This window comes from Schistocerca cancellata, chromosome 6 (assembly GCF_023864275.1).
Source record: "Schistocerca cancellata isolate TAMUIC-IGC-003103 chromosome 6, iqSchCanc2.1, whole genome shotgun sequence".
Lineage (NCBI taxonomy): Eukaryota > Metazoa > Arthropoda > Insecta > Orthoptera > Acrididae > Schistocerca > Schistocerca cancellata.
The window spans coordinates 371,764,835-371,786,314 of record NC_064631.1 but is presented as its reverse complement, the minus strand read 5'-3'; the positions used below and the strand labels follow the sequence as shown (position 1 = coordinate 371,786,314).

Genomic DNA, 21,480 nt, shown 5'->3' with positions numbered 1-21,480 from the left:
CAACAAGATCAACCGCTTCCAGAATGAGCACTTGCCCACGAAACGCAAAGGTCCCGAATTTGAGTCTTGGTCCGTCACATAGTTTTAATGTGCCAGGAAGTTTCATATCAGTGCACACTCCGCTGCAAAGTGAAAATCTCATCCTGGAAACATCCCCCGGGCTGTAGCTAAGCCATGCCTCCGCAATATCCTTTCTTTCAGCAGTGCTAGTTCTGCAAGGTTCACAGGAAAGCTTCTGTAATGTTTGGAAGGTAGGAGATGAGGTACTGGCAGAAGTAAAGCAGTGAGGATGGGGCATGAATCATGCTTGGGTAGCTCAGTTGGTAGAGCACTTGCCCACGAAAGGCAAAGGTCCCGAGTTCGAGTATCAGTCCAGTACACAGTTCTAATCTGCCAGAAAGTTTCAAGATCAAACTGATTTTGTGAGGAACTTGCATACTGTTGTGAGACATTGTCCAGAACATCATACCAGAAATGTACAGAGATCACAGTATCACATGGAAATCATTGTCTTGCACAAGAAACAGGTGATGATTTCATCAGCTGTAAAGTTTATAGTCAGTGTTTTCTGGAACTTAGAAGGAATTCTTAAAGCACAAAATAATAGCTACTGAATGCTATCTTCTGGATTACCTATTCAAAACACTTAGTAAGAGGTGATGTGGGCTAGAAGAAATTGGGGGGCAGAAGATGTACCTCTCATTTGGACAATGCACACAAATTTGCTTTGAAAACACATAGATAAATGGAAGTGTCTGAAATATAAATTATTGGAACCTCCACCATATTTGGCAGTCTTCAATATCTAAAGGAATTTGTGGTTCCATCATATAATCAGTCCAATAATGGTAAACTGAAAGAACCAGAGATTGTACAGAGTTTCAGGGAGAGCATAAGGGAACAATTGACAGGAATGGGGGAAAGAAATACAGTAGAAGAAGAATGGGTAGCTTTGAGGGATGAAGTAGTGAAGGCAGCAGAGGATCAAGTAGGTAAAAAGACGAGGGCTAGTAGAAATCCTTGGGTAACAGAAGAAATATTGAATTTAATTGATGAAAGGAGAAAATATAAAAATGCAGTAAATGAAGCAGGCAAAAAGGAATACAAACGTCTCAAAAATGAGATCGACAGGAAGTGCAGAATGGCTAAGCAGGGATGGCTAGAGGACAAATGTAAGGATGTAGAGGCTTATCTCACTAGGGGTAAGATAGATACTGCCTACAGGAAAATTAAAGAGACCTTTGGAGATAAGAGAACCACTTGTATGAACATCAAGAGCTCAGATGGAAACCCAGTTCTAAGCAAAGAAGGGAAAGCAGAAAGGTGGAAGGAGTATATAGAGGGTCTATACAAGGGCGATGTACTTGAGGACAATATTATGGAAATGGAAGAGGATGTAGATGAAGATGAAATGGGAGATACGATACTGCGTGAAGAGTTTGACAGAGCACTGAAAGACCTGAGTCGAAACAAGGCCCCCGGAGTAGACAACATTCCAGTAGAACTACTGACAGCCTTGGGAGAGCCAGGCCTAACAAAACTCTACCATCTGGTGAGCAAGATGTATGAAACAGGCGAAATACCCTCAGACTTCAAGAAGACTATAATCATTCCAATCCCAAAGAAAGCAGGTGTTGACAGATGTGAAAATTACCGAACAATCAGTTTAATAAGCCACAGCTGCAAAATACTAACACGAATTCTTTACAGACGAATGGAAAAACTAGTAGAAGCCGACCTCGGGGAAGATCAGTTTGGATTCCGTAGAAATACTGGAACACGTGAGGCAATACTGACCTTACGACTTATCTTAGAAGAAAGATTAAGGAAAGGCAAACCTACGTTTCTAGCATTTGTAGACTTAGAGAAAGCTTTTGACAATGTTGACTGGAATACTCTCTTTCAAATTCTAAAGGTGGCAGGGGTAAAATACAGGGAGCGAAAGGCTATTTACAATTTGTACAGAAACCAGATGGCAGTTATAAGAGTCGAGGGGCATGAGAGGGAAGCAGCGGTTGGGAAGGGAGTGAGACAGGGTTGTAGCCTCTCTCCAATGTTATTCAATCTGTATATTGAGCAAGCAGTAAAGGAAACAAAAGAAAAATTTGGAGTAGGTATTAAAATCCATGGAGAAGAAATAAAAACTTTGAGGTTCGCCGATGACATTGTAATTCTGTCAGAGACAGAAAAGGACTTGGAAGAGCAGTTGAACGGAATGGATAGTGTCTTGAAGGGAGGATATAAGATGAACATCAACAAAAGCAAAACGAGGATAATGGAATGTAGTCGAATTAAGTCGGGTGATGCTGAGGGTATTAGATTAGAAAATGAGACACTTAAAGTAGTAAAGGAGTTTTGCTATTTGGGGAGCAAAATAACTGATGATGGTCGAAGTAGAGAGGATATAAAATGTAGACTGGCAATGGCAAGGAAAGCGTTTCTGAAGAAGAGAAATTTGTTAACATCGAGTATAGATTTAAGTGTCAGGAAGTCATTTCTGAAAGTATTTGTATGGAGTGTAGCCATGTATGGAAGTGAAACAAACTTGGTTAAGTGAGGAAGGGATACTGACAGTAATGCAAACCAGACCAGATATCATCCTTCCACAAAAACGGTCACCTAGCTTTAAATACAGGGTGAGTCACTTAACATTACCGCTGGATATATTTCGTAAACCACATCAAATACTGACGAACCGATTCCACAGACCGAACGTGAGGAGAGGGGCTAGTGTAATTGTTTAATACAAACCATACAAAAATGCACGGAAGTGTGTTTTTTAACACAAACCTACGTTTTTTTAAATGGAACCCCATTAGATTTTTTAGCACAGCTGAACATATAAACAAATATGTAATCACTGCCGTTTGTTGCATTGTAAAATGTTAATTACATCCGGAGATAATGTAACGCAAAGTTGATGCTTGAAACCTCCGACGATCAGTTGCGTGTTGTAACAAACACGGGCCGTGGTCGGCGAGCAGCATCTGCAGGGACATGTTTACGATGACGACCGTGTTTACGAGTGTGGCTGTAGTGCACTGTTGTGGTTTGGTCTAGCTGTCGCAGTGTCCGCATGTAGCGCTTGCTGCTATTGTTATTCTTCATTCGTCTCCGCACGCAGACCAACTGTAGTACACCGTGTTACCAGATGTCTGTGATAGTGTAGTGTTGTAGGAACTGTGACCATGGTGTATTCGAACTCTGAAAAGGCGGAGATGATACTCATCTATGGCGAGTGTCGACGAAATGCAGCTGAAGCCTGCAGGGTGTATGCAGAATGGTACCCGGACAGAGAGCATCCAACGTGCCGCACATTGCAAAACATCTACTGCCAACTGTATGCAACAGGTATGGTCGTAGCACGCAAACGGGTCCGTAAAAGGCCCATCACAAGAGAAGCGGGTGCAGTTGGTGTGTTAGCTGCTGTTGCCATGAACCCACACGAGTACACGGGACATTACGAGAGCCAGTGGACTGAGTCAAAGTAGTGTCACGCGCATACTGCATCGTCACCGCTTTCACCCGTTTCATGTGCCGCTACATCAGCAATTACATGGTGATGACTTTAATCATTGAGTGCAATTCTGTCAATGGGCATTAACAGAGAATGCGTTGCAGTTCTACCTGTTTACCGATGAAGCGGGTTTCACAAACCACGGGGCAGTGAATCTACGGAACATGCATTACTGGTCCGTGGACAATCCTCGCTGGCTCAGACAGGTAGAGCGACAGCGACCGTGGACTGTAAATGTATGGTGCGGAATCATTGGCGACCACCTCATTGGTCCTCACTTCATTGCAGGGGCCCAAACAGCTGCAACATACATCGCGTTTTTACAGAATGATCTGCCAACGTTGCTTGAAAATGTCCCACTGGAAGCGCGTCGACGTATGTGGTATCAGCATGATGGTGCACCTGCACATTCCGCAATTAACACTAGGCTGTCCCTTGACAGGATGTTTGACGGGTGTTTCATTGGACGTGGAGGACGCATAAATTGGCCAGTCCGTTCTCCTGATCTTACACCTCTGGACTTCTTTCTGTGGGGTACGTTAAAGGAGAATGTGTACCGTGATGTGCCTACAACCCCAGAGGATATGAAACAACGTATTGTGGCAGCCTGCGGCGACATTACACCAGATGTACTGCGGCATGTACGACATTCATTACGCCAGAGGTTGCAATTGTATGCAGCAAATGATGGCCACCACATTGAACATCTATTGGCCTGACATGTCAGGACACACTCTATTCCACTCCGTAATTAAAAACGGAAACCACGTGTGTACATGTACCTCACCCCTCGTGGTAATGTACATGTGCGTCAGTGAAAAAGACCAATAAAGGCATGTGGACGTAATGTGCTGTTCCAGTCTCTTCTGTACCTAAGGTCCATCACCATTCCCTTTGGATCCCTACGTAATTCGGTGCTCTCTGATATACACGATCGAACAGCGGAGGAGTGGTACTCAAGCGTCAACTTTAGGTTACAATATCTCCGGATGTAATTAACATTTATCAATGCAACAAACGGCACTGATTACGTATTTGTTTATATGTTCAGATGTGCTAACAAAACTAATGGGGTTCCATTTAAAAAAACGTAGGTTTGTGTTAAAAAATACACTTCTGCGCATTTTTGTATGGTTTGTATTAAACAATTACACTAGCCCCTCTCCTCATGTTCGGTCTGTGGAATCGGTTCGTCAGTATTTGATGTGGTTTACGAAATATATCCAGCGGTAATGTTAAGTGACTCACCCTGTATTTAAAGCTAGGTGACCGTTTTTGTGGAAGGATGATATCTGGTCTGGTTTGCATTACTGTCAGTATCCCTTCCTCACTTAACCAAGTTTGCTTTCATCGGAACACTTGTGTGCAGTGACTGAGTAGTATATTTCAAAAACTGAAAAGGAATTAAGAAATCAGTCACAAATCCTATCTGCATTTTATTGCACATCTTGATTTCAGCCATTGAATTGCTATCTTCAGTGCATTTAAAGTGAGTCATATAGACTCGTCAAGATTGCGACAACACATGTTAGTATATAACTTTAACACACACATTGCCCTTGCACAGTTATGGTAATGGATGGAAATAATATGGAACATTTCAGAATGACATGTGACTTCTTTGCTATTGTCTATGTGCAGGACCAGATTAAGCCCCAAGCAACACAAGCTTCTGCTTGGGGCACCAAGCTGAGAGCAGTGCCACAGGTGCTACAACTATAAGATTTCTGTATAGAGTATATCATAGTTAGTTGTGGCTGCTTGCTGCACTAAGCTGAGAGGGATGTGTGGGGAGCCTGAGAGCAAGATTTGTATGAGTGTGTATCACAGTTAGTAGCCAAAACTGACACTTGTGAAAATGTAAGAGGGTGGGAGAGGGGGCTCCAAATGAAAAGTCACTTGTATGGAAAAATGTTCTTGAACTGGCCCAGTCTACATGGCATTGTTACTAAAATCTGTCCGTACATGTGATTTTAAAATTATGAATTTATAGAACATACAAATTTTGTAACACAGAGTGTTTTGTGTACAACAAAATCACATACCCACAGTTTGCGTCCACCAGTTGCAACTTGCTCCATCAGTAGCTACCACAAGATGACCTGATGTGTTCTCTAATTTGAGCACAATGTCAGACACAATACAACCAAATTAAGCTTGTTGCTGTTCTAATCCAAGAACACTGTAACTTTATTAGAGGAAAAAGCATAAACACATGAGAGACAAAGAACATACAACAGACAACACACAAGTGGTCAGCAGAGCCTTGCACTCCAGCCTCATAGTCGTTAGTTCTAACAGGTGGCACAACCAGCAGTCTGCACTGGCAATTACTGTCGTACTAGTGGGCTGCCTCTAATGGGCGAATCAAGCACAAACTTCATGCATGAACTATGAAGCAGCAAACACACACAAATTTGTTAGTAATAGCAGTTACGCTCAAGGGCATCTCTTCGAGGAAACAGTGGTGTTACACCTTCTGAACACATTGTCAAACATCTGTCAAATTTCGACTGCAAAAATTCTGGCCACCACAAGCCAAATATTGTCTTCTAACTCTTCAAGCATGTAGGGTTATTCATGTACACTTTATGTTTCAATATCCTTCCAAGATAAAAATCAAATGAATTTAGCTCTAGGGAATGAGAAGGCAATCAACTATTGTATGATGAAAAACACCTCATTATACTGTCACCAACATATTGGCACTGATTCCACTATTTTGTGAGTTTTGCTGTTTCCTCCAAGCCATGGGGCAGTGATGTGACTCCTGTGGTGTTACCTACCATGTCTGAAATGCAGAATTGGACTGCAGGTCCCAGCCACTGCCAGGTGGTTGAATGGAGGCTTTCAAAGGGCAGGCAAAGAGAAAGTGTTTTTGAGTGTAATAATACAATGACGTATATTGATAAGAATGTAATGGATTTTCCATAAATTTTTCTGTATGATCTCTTATAAAGAGCAGATCTTATGCAAGTTTCATGTTGAGCTTAATAAATAAGCAGTGAATGTTATTTATGGATTTTATCATTGGAGTCTTTGATATATCATACAGAAATACTTAATTGTTTGCAATTTGAATCCAAGAAATCAGGGGAGGTTCGGGAATGAAGGCACTGTATGAGTTTAATTTGGCCGGCCGGGGTGGCCGATTGGTTCTAGGTGCTACAGTCTGGAACTGCGCGACCGCTAAGGTCGCAGGTTTGAATCCAGCCTCGGGTATGGATGTGTGTGATGTCCTTAGGTTAGTTAGGTTTAAGTGGTTCTAAGTTCTAGGGGACTGATTACCTCAGAAGTTAAGTACCATAGTGCTCAGAGCCATTATAACCATTTTTGAGTTTAATTTGGGAACATAGTCCAAAACAAAAGTTAATAAGTAAACCTCTAAACAGAGAATTGCAGTAGTGAAATAACATGCAGGACTGGACTCCAACACAGTTTATTGTTCACTAATATATCAAAACTGGTCTGGCAGAAAAGACCAGTCTAGCAAACTGTGTTGCACTAACTGCAAACCACACTCCTGTTTTCATATCATAAAGAGAAACTTGATGTAATTAATGAGGATTTCCAGAATTCCAATGTCAAATGTTCCTTGTTTTTAGGTGTCCCAATGAATGCAGCTATGGTTCATCAGAAAAAAGAGCTTTTATGGATAAATCCCTCCATCATACACAGACTGCAATTTCCAGTTGCAGTACTGATGTCAAGCAACAGTATCTGGATTGGTTAGCCATCCAGTGCTGTTTCTATGTGTGGTTTCAGTTGGAGTTTGTGGACAGTACTGTAAGCTGGTGATACTGAGACACCTGCCTAAAATGCTAAATGGTGTAACAATTTTCACAGACTTCTTTCCAAGGCCAATGCTAAATAGTTTATTCACAATTAAACATTTGGTTCTCAAGAGCTTTGTTTGACTAATACAGATCCAGTCTCTTACAATTTCTAAACTATTCTATGTATTGTTGGATAATTGGAACACATAGACTGGGAAATTTTTCAATAGAGACAAGCTGACTTTCCAAATGTTACTCTCATTTTGCACAGTTTAATACAGAAAACATGCTCTGGTTCTTTGTGTATACCATAGTGAACAGTAACCACACACAATGAAAAGTGGAAAAGGATACATACACTCAATCATTAGACAAACAAGACACTGTTAACTGTTAAGCCACTTGTCATAGTGTTCAAACAAAAGATGAAGGGATCATGCATTGATCAAAGATTACTTATGGGGGATGGGTTTCTGTATAATACTGGCAACAGCACATGCATTGTACATGAAATGAGTTATATATGGGTGAATCTTCATTAATGTTGATCATTGACTTCAAGAGGTTCAGTTGTCATTATTAACTAGTGTATTAACAACTTGGCTCAGAGTAAATACAAAGTCAATAGGCACATCTACAAATTGCAGATGGATAGTTTTTTGGACATATGTTAGAAATGGTCATTATGTGATCACTTCACCTTTTAATTATGATATTTAAAACAACAGTTTACTTGGCAACAATAGTTTACTTGATCTACAAATCTTGAAAACAGATAAGGGGTTGAGAAAAGGTGTAAGGAAACAAAGAAATAATAAAAAACCTCGCGTATTGCAACACTATACTAAATAATAGAGAATGTTTATAATTTTTTTACCTGTGGCATATTTAAATCGTCAATGAAAATGACCAATTTCTTCCCCCTTGGTGGTCCATATGTATCTTTTGTTCTTTTTTCCAATGACGCTTCAATATTACCTTGCACATCCATTGAAGTTGTGCGAGAAGAAAAGTTAACATTTAGCACCAGCTACAAATAATAAAAGTTTGACATAAATTATCATTACCACATTTTTTCCTTTGAATAAAGTTTCTAATAATAATATAAATTATCTATAGAGTGGGCCACATCAATGCAAAGAAAGCTGTGCATGTAGCCAAATGTTATATATTGTATAAATATCTAGAGCATAGTTCATGACTGTTTTTAGAGAGCTAAGGAATTCTGAAAACTATGTGCTAGTGAAGCACAAGCTGTTATCAGTGAGAACAGCTCATCAAAATACATCTGCTTCCTTTTTGTTCCATTGAGTAATTTCAGTTGTTTTTTTAGACTTTGTTTCAATCATAACATATCAGCTTCATCTAGCTCATTATTAGAGTGTAGGCCTCACTCTTTAATAACAGTTTTCGGCTCTCTTAATGGAGGATGTGGTGTGATTATTCATTCTCTCACTCATTTGTGCACTTCACCTTTACAATCTGTTCATCCTCTCTGATCCTCCATAACAAAGAAATTGTGTTCAATGTTTCAAAAACATCAATTTCAGGTTTCTAAAATTTATTTTCCTCTATTGCTTCTTTTCTGGTAAATCACCATCATATTGTCCTTTACTACTCAAACAATACTGAAATTACTTGGGGTTCAGAGAATAGCCAATTTCTACACAGCTGAAAAAAATTTGATTCTCAAGGAAGCAAGACACTAAACTGTTATGCAAAATGTACAGATGAGATAGACAAACTAACAAAACACATTAACAACTTGGTGGAACTAAATGAAAGTGTGGGATCATTTAGTCAAAAGTCTCCCAGTCATGCACAGAAAGTTGGATGTCACATGGTGTGAGGTCAGTGTGACTATAGCGCTAGATAGATGGTGGCCACAAAATACAAGGCATTTGAAGGAATGGGAAAAGACAATGTCTGTCAATGAGTGAGCAGTTACATTGCACTGTGGTGGTATTCTTCATTGCAATCAGACCAGCTGTGTGGCTGGATTGAAAAGTTTTTAGCAAACAGAACACAGCATGTCGTTCTCAATGGAGAGACGTCTACAGATGTAAAGTAATTCTGGCATGCCACAGCAGTGTGTTATGGGACCATTGCTTTTCACAATATATATAAATGACCACGTAGATAGTGTCGGAAGTTCCATGCGGCTTTTCGCAGATGATGCTATAGTATACAGAGAAGTTGCAGCATAACAAAACTGCAGTGAAATGCAGGAAGATCTGCAGCAGATAGGCACTTGGTGCAGAGAGTGGCAACTGACCCTCAACACAGACAAATGTAATGTATTGTGAATACATAGAAAGACGGATCCTTTATTGTACGTTTATATGATAGCAGAACACTGGTATTAGTTACTTCTGTAAAATATCTGGGAGTATGAGTAAGGAACGATTTGAAGTGGAATGATCATATAAAATTAATTGTTGGTAAGGCGGGTGCCAGGTTGAGATTCATTGGGAGAATCCTTAGAAAATGTAGTCCATCAACAAAGGAGGTGGCTTACAAACCACTTGTTCGACCTATACTTGAGTATTGCTCATCGTTGTGGGATCCAAACCACGTTGGGTTGACAGGAGATACAGAAGATCCAAAGAAGAGCAGTGCATTTTGTCACAGGGTTATCTGGTAAATGTGATAGCGTTACTGAGATTTTTAGCAAACTCAAGTGGCAGAGTCTGCAAGAGAGGCGCTCTGCATTGCTTTGTAGCTTGCTGTCCAGGTTTCGAGAGGGTGTGTTTCTGGATGAGGTATCAAATATATTGCTTCCCCCTACTTATACCTCCCAAGGAGATCACGAATGTAAAACTAGAGACATTTGAGCACACATGGAGGCTTTCCAGCAGTCGTTCTTCCCGCAAACCATAGCGACTGGAACAGGAAAGGGAGCTAATGACAGTGGCGCGTAAAGTGCCCTCTGCCACACACCATTGGGTGGACGTAGATGTAGATGTAGACAATAATACCCCAAGACACCATTTGGATGAATTTACACTATCAAGAATTATTGGGAATCTGGAAGAAGAATTAAGTGTGACGGTTGTAGCTCAGGAGTTTGGTATCACTCACAGCATCGTTTCACATGCATGGGGTGCATTCCCAGCCACAGGCTGGCCATTGTCAACTACAACAGCAGATGACCACTGCATTGCACCACAGTTAGCTAGGGACCCATATCAAACAGTAGGTACAATTCCTACCACATTTTACTGGTCTGCAAGATATGCAATCTCACACTCCATAGTGCCATGGGCATTGCTTGGGGTTGATCTCTTTGCCTGATGACCGGTACATTGTATTCTGTTGACATCAGCACATTGGTGGCATCATTTGTAATGGTGCCAAGAGCATAATGTGGTGTGGGGTCGCATGATCTCCACACATAAGATCACATTCAGTATGATTACCGATTCCGGACATACCCTTCAATGGTGAGAGGTGGAAACACAATGCATCCAGGAACATTGTCGATCATGATTAGCTTAATGGTCCAGATGTTATGGTATGGGTAGGCATAATTTTACATGGGTATACTTACCTACATGCCTTTGAAAATGGTACACTCATCTTTCAACGTTATTGTGAATGGTGCTGCTTCCCCCTGTGTGTCTATCCAATGGTGTACGCAGTCCTAACTTTTTACATGGACAACAATGTGTGAAATACATCTAAGAGTGCAGGAGGTGGAGCCCTTGTTACAAGAGAATATTTGGCAAATGGACTCACATGCCCATTCCCCTGACTTATATCTCATTGAGTACATGTATGATGGATTGGGGAGACATATTGCAGCACTTTCACATACACCAATGACCATAAGCAAAAGTCAACCTCACTGAAGCAGGAATGGAATGTTCTGTCACCAGAATACCTTACTAACCCTGCAGCCAGCATGGGAACATGTTGCAGAGCATGCACTGTTGTTTGTGGCGATCACACACCCTATTATGAACCATGTCCAACCTTTTCAAATGTCCAGGGGATCATCATAAAGCACAGTGACTTCAATGCAATTATTGTTTCTGAATAAAAGTGTCACTTCTGTTTATCTCATTGTGTATTTGTTTCAGTTACCTTCTCTACTATACTGTAGTTGTTCTTTCCACGCTCCAAATTTCATCTAGTTATGTTACTTGTCAGTGCCACATCATGCGAAAGTTACTTTTATCTTTAAAGTTTTGTGCATTGATGCATATGAAACTTATATGACATTCAAATAAGTGTATGACACGACAAGTAAAGACACACTGTTGTTCCAGATGTTGGTAACTGTTATTCTTTAACAACTAATAAAATACAAATATTAAGTTTGCATGGAAGATAAAATACTATCCTTTCCACCTAATCTAGGAAACTGGTTTACCATGCCACTTCTCCCTGCAATTTACCAACAAACCATATACATCTCTGAACCAGCCATGAAACTATACTCCTCTACCACCCATTATGACTCAGGCTTTTAAACAAGACTGAGCATATCTCTGCCACAACACTGTGCTCAGGAACTGCACCTGAGTATAGCCCAGACATGATTTTCTCAACACGTGAGCTACCTATCGCCCGCAAAATGGACTCATTTCATATGAGATCAATGTACAGATATCTCGGTACATGTCTGTTGGCTGGTGCTGCCTCCTGTTGTCAATATCTTGAACTATTTAAAAATAAACATTCGCAAGCATAATGGCTGCTGTCATGAATGGCTGAGCCAATATGTGATTGCGTTGTTGAATTTTATGCTTGTACCTGTTAGGTTTCAGGTTTTGCAGTTTGCTGTAATTTTGCTGCAAATATTGAGTGACCAAGTCATTTATGAAACTCAGAAGGAAGAATTCAATGATTTTGGATCAGAGGGTGAAATGTCTATGTGGAAGCAGTCTGAAAAAGATTCATATCAGGTAAACTGCAGCCTGCTACAATTTCTCATCACTAATATTATTTCCACAGATACTTCTGCTATAATTACAATTTATTTTTGTTTTATTTGTCTAAACCCAAATTACATTTCAAACTGCTCAATAACTAACCTCACACTTTTTAAAGGATCTTTATACTTACTATTATCATTATTTTAATAACTGTAATCTATCAAAGAAATAAAGTAAATCTGAAAAATAAAAGTTGAAACTTGGGCTATCTCAGTAAGTATTACTCTTTAAGATATACCAAACACATACGTGTCAGTAATGTTTTAAATAATGACATATATGGCTTGTTTTCTAGACTCACTCAAAATATTTCTAAGTGGCTGGACTTCAACCCATTGAACACTAAACCCACATCCTTTGACTACTTTTTATTCTACACTGAGATAAGTAATATAATATTTAAATTATCGCCTTCATCATCCAAAGTATTACTCCATAAATAGCTTGTTGTTGTTGTTGTGGTCTTCAGTCCAGAGACTGATTTGACGCAGCTCTCCACGTTACTCTATCCTGTGCAAGCTTCTTCATCTCCCAGTACCTACTGCTACCTACAGTCTTCTGAATCTGCTTAGCCTCAAATACTAAATTGGTGATCCCTTGATGCCTCAGAATATAACCTAACAACCAATCCCTTCTTCTAATCAAGTTGTGCCACAAATTTCTCTACTCTCCAATTCTATTCAATACCTCCTCATTAGTTATGTGATCTACCCATCTAATCTTCAACATTCTTCTGTAGCATCACATTTCGAAAACTTCTATTCGCTTCTTGTCTAAACTATTTATGTTCCATGTTTCACTTCCATGCATGGCTACACTCCATGCAAATACTTTCAGAAAAGACTTCCTGACACTTAAATCTATACTTGATGTTAACAAATTTCGCTTCTTCAGAAATGCTTTCCTTGCCATTGCCAGTCTACATTTTATATCCTCTCTACTTCGACCATCATCAGTTATTTTGCTCCCCAAATAGCAAAACTCATTTATTACTTTAAGCGTCTCATTTCCTAATCTAATTCCCTCAGCATCACCCGATTTAATTTGACTACATTCCATTATCCTCGTTTTGCTTTTTTTTATGTTCATCTTATATCCTCCTTTCAAGACACTATCCATTCCGTTCAACTGCTCTTCCAAGTCCTTTGCTGTCTCTGACAGAATTACAATGTCATCAGCGAACCTCAAAGTTTTTATTTCTTCTCCATGGATTTTAATACCTACTCCGAATTTTTCTTTTGTTTCCTTTACTGTTTGCTCAGATTGAATAACATCGGGGAGAGGCTACAGCCCTGTCTCACTCCCTTCCCAACCACTGCTTCCCTTTCATGCCCCTCTACTCTTATAACTGCCATCTGGTTTCTGTACAAATTGTAAATAGCCTTTCGCTCCCTGTATTTTACCCCTGCCACCTTCAGAATTTGAAAGAGAGTATTCCAGTCAACATTGTCAAAAGCTTTCTCTAAGTTTACAAATGCTAGAAACATAGATTTGCCTTTCCTTGATCTATTTTCTAAGATAAGTTGTAGAGTCAGTATTGCCCCACATGTTCCAACATTTCTAAGGAATCCAAACTGATCTTTCCTAAGGTTGGCTTCTACCAGCTTTTCCATTTGTCTGTAAAGAATTTGTGTTAGTATTATGCAGCTGTGGCTTATTAAACTGATAGTTCGGTAATTTTCAAATCTGTCAGTACCTGATTTCTTTGGGATTGGAATTATTATATTCTTCTTGAAGTCTGAGGATATTTCGCCTGTCTCATACATCTTACTCACTAGATGGTAGAGTTTTGTTAGGCCTGGCTCTTCCAAGGCTGTCAGTAGTTCTAATGGAATGTTGTCTACTCCTGGGGTCTTGTTTTGACTTAGGTCTTTGAGTGCTCTGTCAGATTCTTCACTCAGTATCATATCTACCATTTCATCTTCATCTACATCCTCTTCCATTTCTACAATATTGTCCTCAAGTACATCGGCCTTGTATAGACCTTCTATATACTCCTTCCACCTTTCTGGTTTCCCTTCTTTACTTAGAGCTGGGTTTCCATCTGAGCTCTTGATATTCATGAAAGTGGTTCTCTTTTCTCCAAAGTCTTCGTTGATGATTAAGGAATCAACGACAGTTTGAATACAAAATGACACTTGTTCGTGAATCGAAGAATCACTTGTTTCATCAACCATAATTGAAAAATGTTCAGTCTGCTTGACTGAAGCCAATACCTTTCTCAACACTGACTTTCCCAGTAGATCAATGATCTCATGTTGAATGTCATGGGATGTCCACTTATACCCCGAATGCCCTAACCAATCTTTAAACTCAGGTATGTCATTCTTTCAGAGTTGCAACAACTGAAAAAGAAAATTAGTTTACATCTTCATGCCCACTAATTGCTTGCCCTTGTTGGCACAGAAATTGCACGGTAGTAAAAATTGTCTCAAGAGCTAAACGGCCTTTATTCATATCACTATCTAACTATTCACTGAATTGGGAGGCCGCACTCTGGTTAGTGATAGAATTTAATTTCAGAACACCTTCTTTATGTGTAAACATATTTTCATGAAGAGGGAATTTTTCCAAAGCCTTCTTCCAGTTAGAAAACCCTATGGAAGTAAATGCATCTTCTTTTATTGTATTACTTAAACTATACAATACTTTAGACCATCCCCAATCCTTCACCAAACAGGTCATTTCACTTCTCTATTCATTCACTTATCACCTTCTTGGTGCAGTTTGATCTCATTATACATCTTACCAAAGGTATCTGCATGTGTGGAAGTACTGATACTATATACTATCTGCACTGTGATTACTGTGCCTTATTGCATGTGGGTGTGGCAACTGACTAACTGATTGTTTGATGAACATTCTTAAGATACAGAACACCATAATACGAATTATTCTAACAACTGCTTGAATGCGTATCCCTTTTGTTGGATATCTCCCAACCTTGGCCAACAACCAACTCCTCCAAAGTATGAAGATGGGAACTGTTCCTTCAGCAATACCCCAGGTCCAATCTCCATTAAGTCTCCTTCCTTGGCTCTTCCGTTCTCATATACATAGCCTTAGCATTTTCTCCCTCATCATTTTTCACCATACTGCTCCCCATCCAGACCCAGTAGTCCACTTTCACCTAGGTATAAAGGCACAGCCAAACGAAAACAGGTGGAAAAAAGTAAGTAAACTCTTTATTATTTCAAAACTAATCACCTTAACTGATAATACATTTATCCCACTGTGAGACATGATGGTCAGACGTTCACGGAAAAATGTTTGCAGTTGCCTGCAGAACTGTGATTGTATCCAGGTGTGCACCTTTTCACCTGAAGCAAATCAATGGTCAAAAATGTCTTTATTCAGGGCACTAAAAATATGAATGACACATGGGGAGAGACAAGAAGTATATGTAGAATGTGTAAGTGCTTCCTGACGAAACTTATGGAAATTTGGGACAGGCCCACATGCTGCCAGCAGGGAAACAACCAGTTTGGTGAAGGGTAGGGATTGGGGATGGTCTAAGATAATGCATAGTTTAAGTAGTTATGGAGTAATACTTTGGATGACGAAGATGATGGTTTAAATATTATATTACTTATCTCATTATAGAATGAAAAGATTTAGACCTGGGTACAGTCATGGTTCGGTAGGCAACTGCCAACATTTTTCAGTGAAAGTGCTGACCATCTTGTCTCACACTGGGATAAATGTATTAACAGTTATGGTGATTACTTTTGAAATAATAAACAGTTTACTTACTTTTTTCCATTTGTCTCATTTTCATTTGACTGCCCCTTATAATATACAGCAGTATAATCATAGATAGTTGTTAATATAATGTACAGAAATAATGTTTAACAGATGTTCTAAAATATTTGTGCCTTCAACCATCATATATCCTTGAAGGTTCTCCTTCATGATTAGGTCTATGGAACACAATGAATAAATGAATTTACAATGTTTGACTTGACACCTGGTTAAAGAGAGGCTGCCGCAGTGAGGAAGTCCTAGCAGTTAACATATGGTGACAATAACTTGGCTATCCTCAGTATCCTAAGTCCTGCCATATGCACATACTGGCAACAGTGTAGCTTGTGTCAACACCTGCAGGAAATTGTAATGTAGCAGAATGGGACAGAATAAAAAATAAAGAATACACCATATGTTTTGGAGATTATGATACAATGATGTGGTCTTTACATGAAGTCCTATATACATGCAAAACTTCCAGTTGCATTATCATTCACTTATTGTATCTACGAATAAGTTAAGAGTATAACAAGTAATCCCAATAAATTTATGGAAGGATTATGTTAAAAACCTAAAGTATGTTAAGTCAAATGTAAACACATACTGAGATCATTCTTCGTAAGAACAATATACAAAATTTGACCTTTGAAGTGCTGTAACTAGAAAGAAGATTCAGCTGGCCAGGCGACTGTATTTGATTGCGTGATCATCCAACTACATTATTCTTGTATGTACTGCAATTATAGTGGTTGGAATGGATCGACAATAGCACATTTACTGATTTTATGCTTAAAAATACCATTAGCAATGATGTGTTTCTTTAGTTTTTGCTTTTCCACAAGACCCCGGAGCTGCAGATACCATACCCAGTTTGATGCCCAAATATTTTTTGCTGTCAGTGAATGTCCTGTATTAGTGTGACTTTCTTCATACTACACATATACGTGTATGGTGTAAAGTTGCACATATTTGTGGCTCACTTTATTTGTAGAATGCACAATTACATTACAGCTGAATAATTTAACTTATTAAACTTACATATGTCTCAGGATTTAGCTGCCTCAGGAAATCTTGAATTACTGCTGTTTTTGATGTTCCAGTTTCTCCAATGAGCACTACCGGTCTCTTCACCTAAAATCATAAAAGATGAACTATTTGAGTCATAAAGCCATTATTTTCCCAGTGAGCAAATTACTGCTTTTGCAACATTCATTCCATTGGATAGCAGATTTCATGTTATCTTCCAATTGCACATTACATTTTTTAACTCCGTCTGATAGGATATAAAATAACCACTATAGGATTTTCTGTTATTGTAATATATAAGAATATATAAACTCATCATCATCATCATCATCATCATCATCGTTTAAGGCTGATTGAGCCTTTCAGCGTTCAGTCTGGAGCATAGTCCCCCTTATACAGTTCCTCCATGATCCCCTATTCAGTGCTAACATTGGTGCCTTTTCTGATGTTAAACCTATTACTTCAAAATCATTATTAACCGAATCCTGGTACCTTCTCCTCAGTCTGCCCCGACTCCTCCTACCCTCTACTGCTGAATCCATGAGTCTCTTGGGTAACCTTGCTTCTCCCATGCGTGTAACATGACCCCACCATCTAAGCCTGTTCACCCTGATTGCTACATCTATAGAGTTCATTCCCAGTTTTTCTTTGATTTCCTCATTGTGGACACCCTCCTGCCATTGTTCCCATCTACTAGTACCTGCAATCATCCTAGCTACTTTCATATCCGTAACCTCAACCTTGTTGATAAGGTAACCTGAATCCACCCAGCTTTCGCTCCCATACAACAAAGTTGGTCGAAAGATTGAACGGTGCACAGATAACTTAGTCTTGGTACTGACTTCCTTCTTGCAGAAGAGAGTAGATCGTAGCTGAGCGCTCACTGCATTAGCTTTGCTACACCTCGCTTCCAGTTCTTTCACTACGTTGCCATCCTGTGAGAATATGCATCCTAAGTACTTGAAACCGTCCACCTGTTCTAACTTTGTTCCTCCTATTTGGCACTCAATCCATTTATATTTCTTTCCCACTGGCATTACTTTCGTTTTGGAGATGCTAATCTTCATACCGTAGTCCTTACATTTCTGATCTAGCTCTGAAATATTACTTTGCAAACTTTCAATCGAATCTGCCATCCCAACTAAGTCATCCGCATATGCAAGACTGCTTATTTTGTGTTCACATATCTTAATCTCACCCAGCCAGTCTATTGTTTTCAACATATGATCCATAAATAATATGAACAACAGTGGAGACAGGTTGCAGCCTTGTCTTAGCCCTGAAACTACTCTGAACCATGAACTCAATTTACCGTCAACTCTAACTGCTGCCTGACTATCCATGTAAAGACCTTTAATTGCTTGCAAAAGTTTGCCTCCTATTCCATAATCTTGTAGAACAGACAATAACTTCCTCCTAGGAACCCGGTCATATGCCTTTTCTAGATCTATAAAGCATAGATACAATTCCCTGTTCCACTCATAACACTTCTCCATTATTTGCCGTAAGCTAAAGATCTGGTCCTGACAACCTCTAAGAGGCCTAAACCCACACTGATTTTCATCCAATTGGTCCTCAACTAATACTCGCACTTTCCTTTCAACAATACCTGAGAAGATTTTACCCACAACGCTGATTAAAGAGATACCTCTGTAGTTGTTACAATCTTTTCTGTTTCCATGTTTAAAGATTGGTGTGATTACTGCTTTTGTCCAGTCTGATGGAACCTGTCCTGACTACCAGGCCATTTCAATTATCCTGTGTAGCCATTTAAGACCTGACATTCCACTGTATTTGATGAGTTCCGACTTAATTTCATCCACCCCAGGCGCTTTATTGCACTGCAATCTATTGACCATTTTTTCCACTTCCTCAAATGTGATCCTATTTCCATCATCATTCCTATCCCATTCTACCTCGAAATCTGAAACATTACTGATCGCATTTTCACCTACATTGAGCAACTCTTCAAAATATTCCCTCCATCTGCCCAAGGCATCCACAGGATTCACCAGCAGTTTTCCTGACCTGTCCAAAATACTTGTCATTTCCTTCTTACCTCCCTTTCGAAGACTGCTAATTACACTCCAGAATCGTTTTTCAGCAGCTTGACCCATAGTCTCCAACCTGTTTCCAAAGTCTTCCCATGATATATAAACTAAAAAAAGAAAAAATATTTCATCATTCACTAGTAAAAATAAATCATGGTGGGAGCTTAACACTAATCCCCACATTTTAAGGATGATAAAAGGTATCGTTGTTGTGGTCTCCAATCCAAAGGCTAGTTTGATGCAACTCTCCACACTAGTCTATCCTGTGCAACTATCTTTCTTTCTGCATAACTACTGTAACATACATCCATCTAAAACTCTTACCATAGTGAAACTTCACTCTCCCTCTAACATTTGAAGTTGTGAGCCCCACACTCATACATACAAAATTTCTTCCATTAATAAACACCCTACAAAAGTAAGAGGACCAGTAAGTAGCTCTTGTTGAGAAACTTGGTTTGGTGTCATATAAAAACTGCTAACAGTCTTGTAAACAGGCATTCTAGCCCTACAAATACATCTTCTCCTCCTGTACGGCATGGCTGTGTGCTTGGTGTGGCTGCCTCGAGTCGAATGAGCATGCTGTTGTCTCATGAGCGAGATGCCTCAGGATGTGTTCTGTTAACTGATCCCTTCTTTTAGTCAAGTTGTCTCATAAATTTCTTCTCCCCCTCTATTAGATTCAGTACATCTTCATTAGTGGTTTCGTCTACACATCTACCTGACAAAAATGTAGGAGAGATTGATCAAAATAGGAAAAAAAGGAGAAAATAAGTCTTGTCAGTGATGTGGTAATGATGTATGCACAAAATAAAATCAGATGAATACCTCTGTAGCCAAATAGCATTGCTGCTATCAGTGAAAACGGATCTGGGTTTTATTCCTGGTACCCCCTCATATTTTTTCTGAGATAAGGAGATATGGCAAATGGCCCGTTCAGCCAGAGAATAAGGAGCTGTTTGAATAAAGAAGCTGTGGCACTATCAGGTTTCATCTACTGGTAATAAAGGCTACAGGAATTGGCACAATGCTGATTGCACGTCCCTCATGCTCCTTGTACCACCTTGTAGGTAGCAGTTGACCAGTTCGAACTACTAACAGCTAATCCTTGACTGGTGTTTACATTTAGTTAACAGTAGACAAAGACTGGGAAGGAATTTAGCCATATCTCCTTTAAAGGAAGAATCCAAGGTTTCATGTAAATCAAATTACAGAAATCATGGGTATTCTAACTCTGAATATGGATTTACAGAATAGTTGGACAGGATATCAACCATATTCATATACACATTCATATAAATCATTTGTGTGCCCACTGATTAGAAAACAATGTGCATTCTAACAAAATGCAGCAGTTATATCTGAACATATGCTGAACTCTGATAGCCACGGAAGTTGTTTTTAAAATTTGTAATGTCACAGCTATTTGCATGGCTGCAGAGTTTTACGTAAGTTTTATTCCATTAGGTCAAGCTGTATTGGAGGTTCACAATGAAGCCTCCAGCCCCAGCCATTGTGTAGTCGGCTGCTCACATCATAATGCCATCTGTCGTGGTGTGTGGACCGTGAGAACTGCTGTGTGTGGAGCGTACTAAGATCACTTATTCATATCACCTAAGAAACTAAATAACTATGATAAATATGATCTGTTTGTTTTCAAATTTGGTATAGGAACTATTATACACTCCTGGAAATGGAAAAAAGAACACATTGACACCGGTGTGTCAGACCCACCATACTTGCTCCGGACACTGCGAGAGGGCTGTACAAGCAATGATCACACGCACGGCACAGCGGACACACCAGGAACCGCGGTGTTGGCCGTCGAATGGCGCTAGCTGCGCAGCATTTGTGCACCGCCGCCGTCAGTGTCAGCCAGTTTGCCGTGGCATACGGAGCTCCATCGCAGTCTTTAACACTGGTAGCATGCCGCGACAGCGTGGACATGAACCGTATGTGCAGTTGACGGACTTTGAGATAGGGCGTATAGTGGGCATGCGGGAGGCCGGGTGGACGTACCGCCGAATTGCTCAACACGTGGGGCGTGAGGTCTCCACAGTACATCGATGTTGTCGCCAGTGGTCGGCGGAAGGTGCATGTGCCCGTCGACCTGGGACCGGACCGCAGCGACGCACGGATGCACGCCAAGACCGTAGGATCCTACGCAGTGCCATAGGGGACCGCACCACCACTTCCCAGCAAATTAGGGACACTGTTGCTCCTGGGGTATCGGTGAGGACCATTCGCAACCGTCTCCATGAAGCTGGGCTACGGTCCCGCACACCGTTAGGCCGTCTTCCGCTCACGCCCCAACATCGTGCAGCCCGCCTCCAGTGGTGTCACGACAGGCGTGAATGGAGGGACGAATGGAGACGTGTCGTCTTCAGCGATGAGAGTCGCTTCTGCCTTGGTGCCAATGATGGTCG

General features: G+C 40.1%; 1 protein-coding gene across 1 annotated transcript in view; it reads right to left on the bottom strand.

Annotated features, from left to right (window-relative positions):
• The window catches only part of LOC126088335 (dynein axonemal heavy chain 10), a 1,153,099-nt gene that overhangs the window by 572,987 nt on the left and 558,632 nt on the right, over nucleotides 1-21,480 (bottom strand). Inside the window, exons 27-29 of the mRNA XM_049906469.1 lie at nucleotides 19,300-19,319; nucleotides 17,016-17,108; nucleotides 8,171-8,323 (exon numbers count right to left, since the gene is read on the bottom strand). Coding sequence (XP_049762426.1) covers nucleotides 8,171-8,323; nucleotides 17,016-17,108; nucleotides 19,300-19,319 — 266 coding nt within the window. The remainder of the gene's footprint in view (nucleotides 1-8,170; nucleotides 8,324-17,015; nucleotides 17,109-19,299; nucleotides 19,320-21,480) is intronic.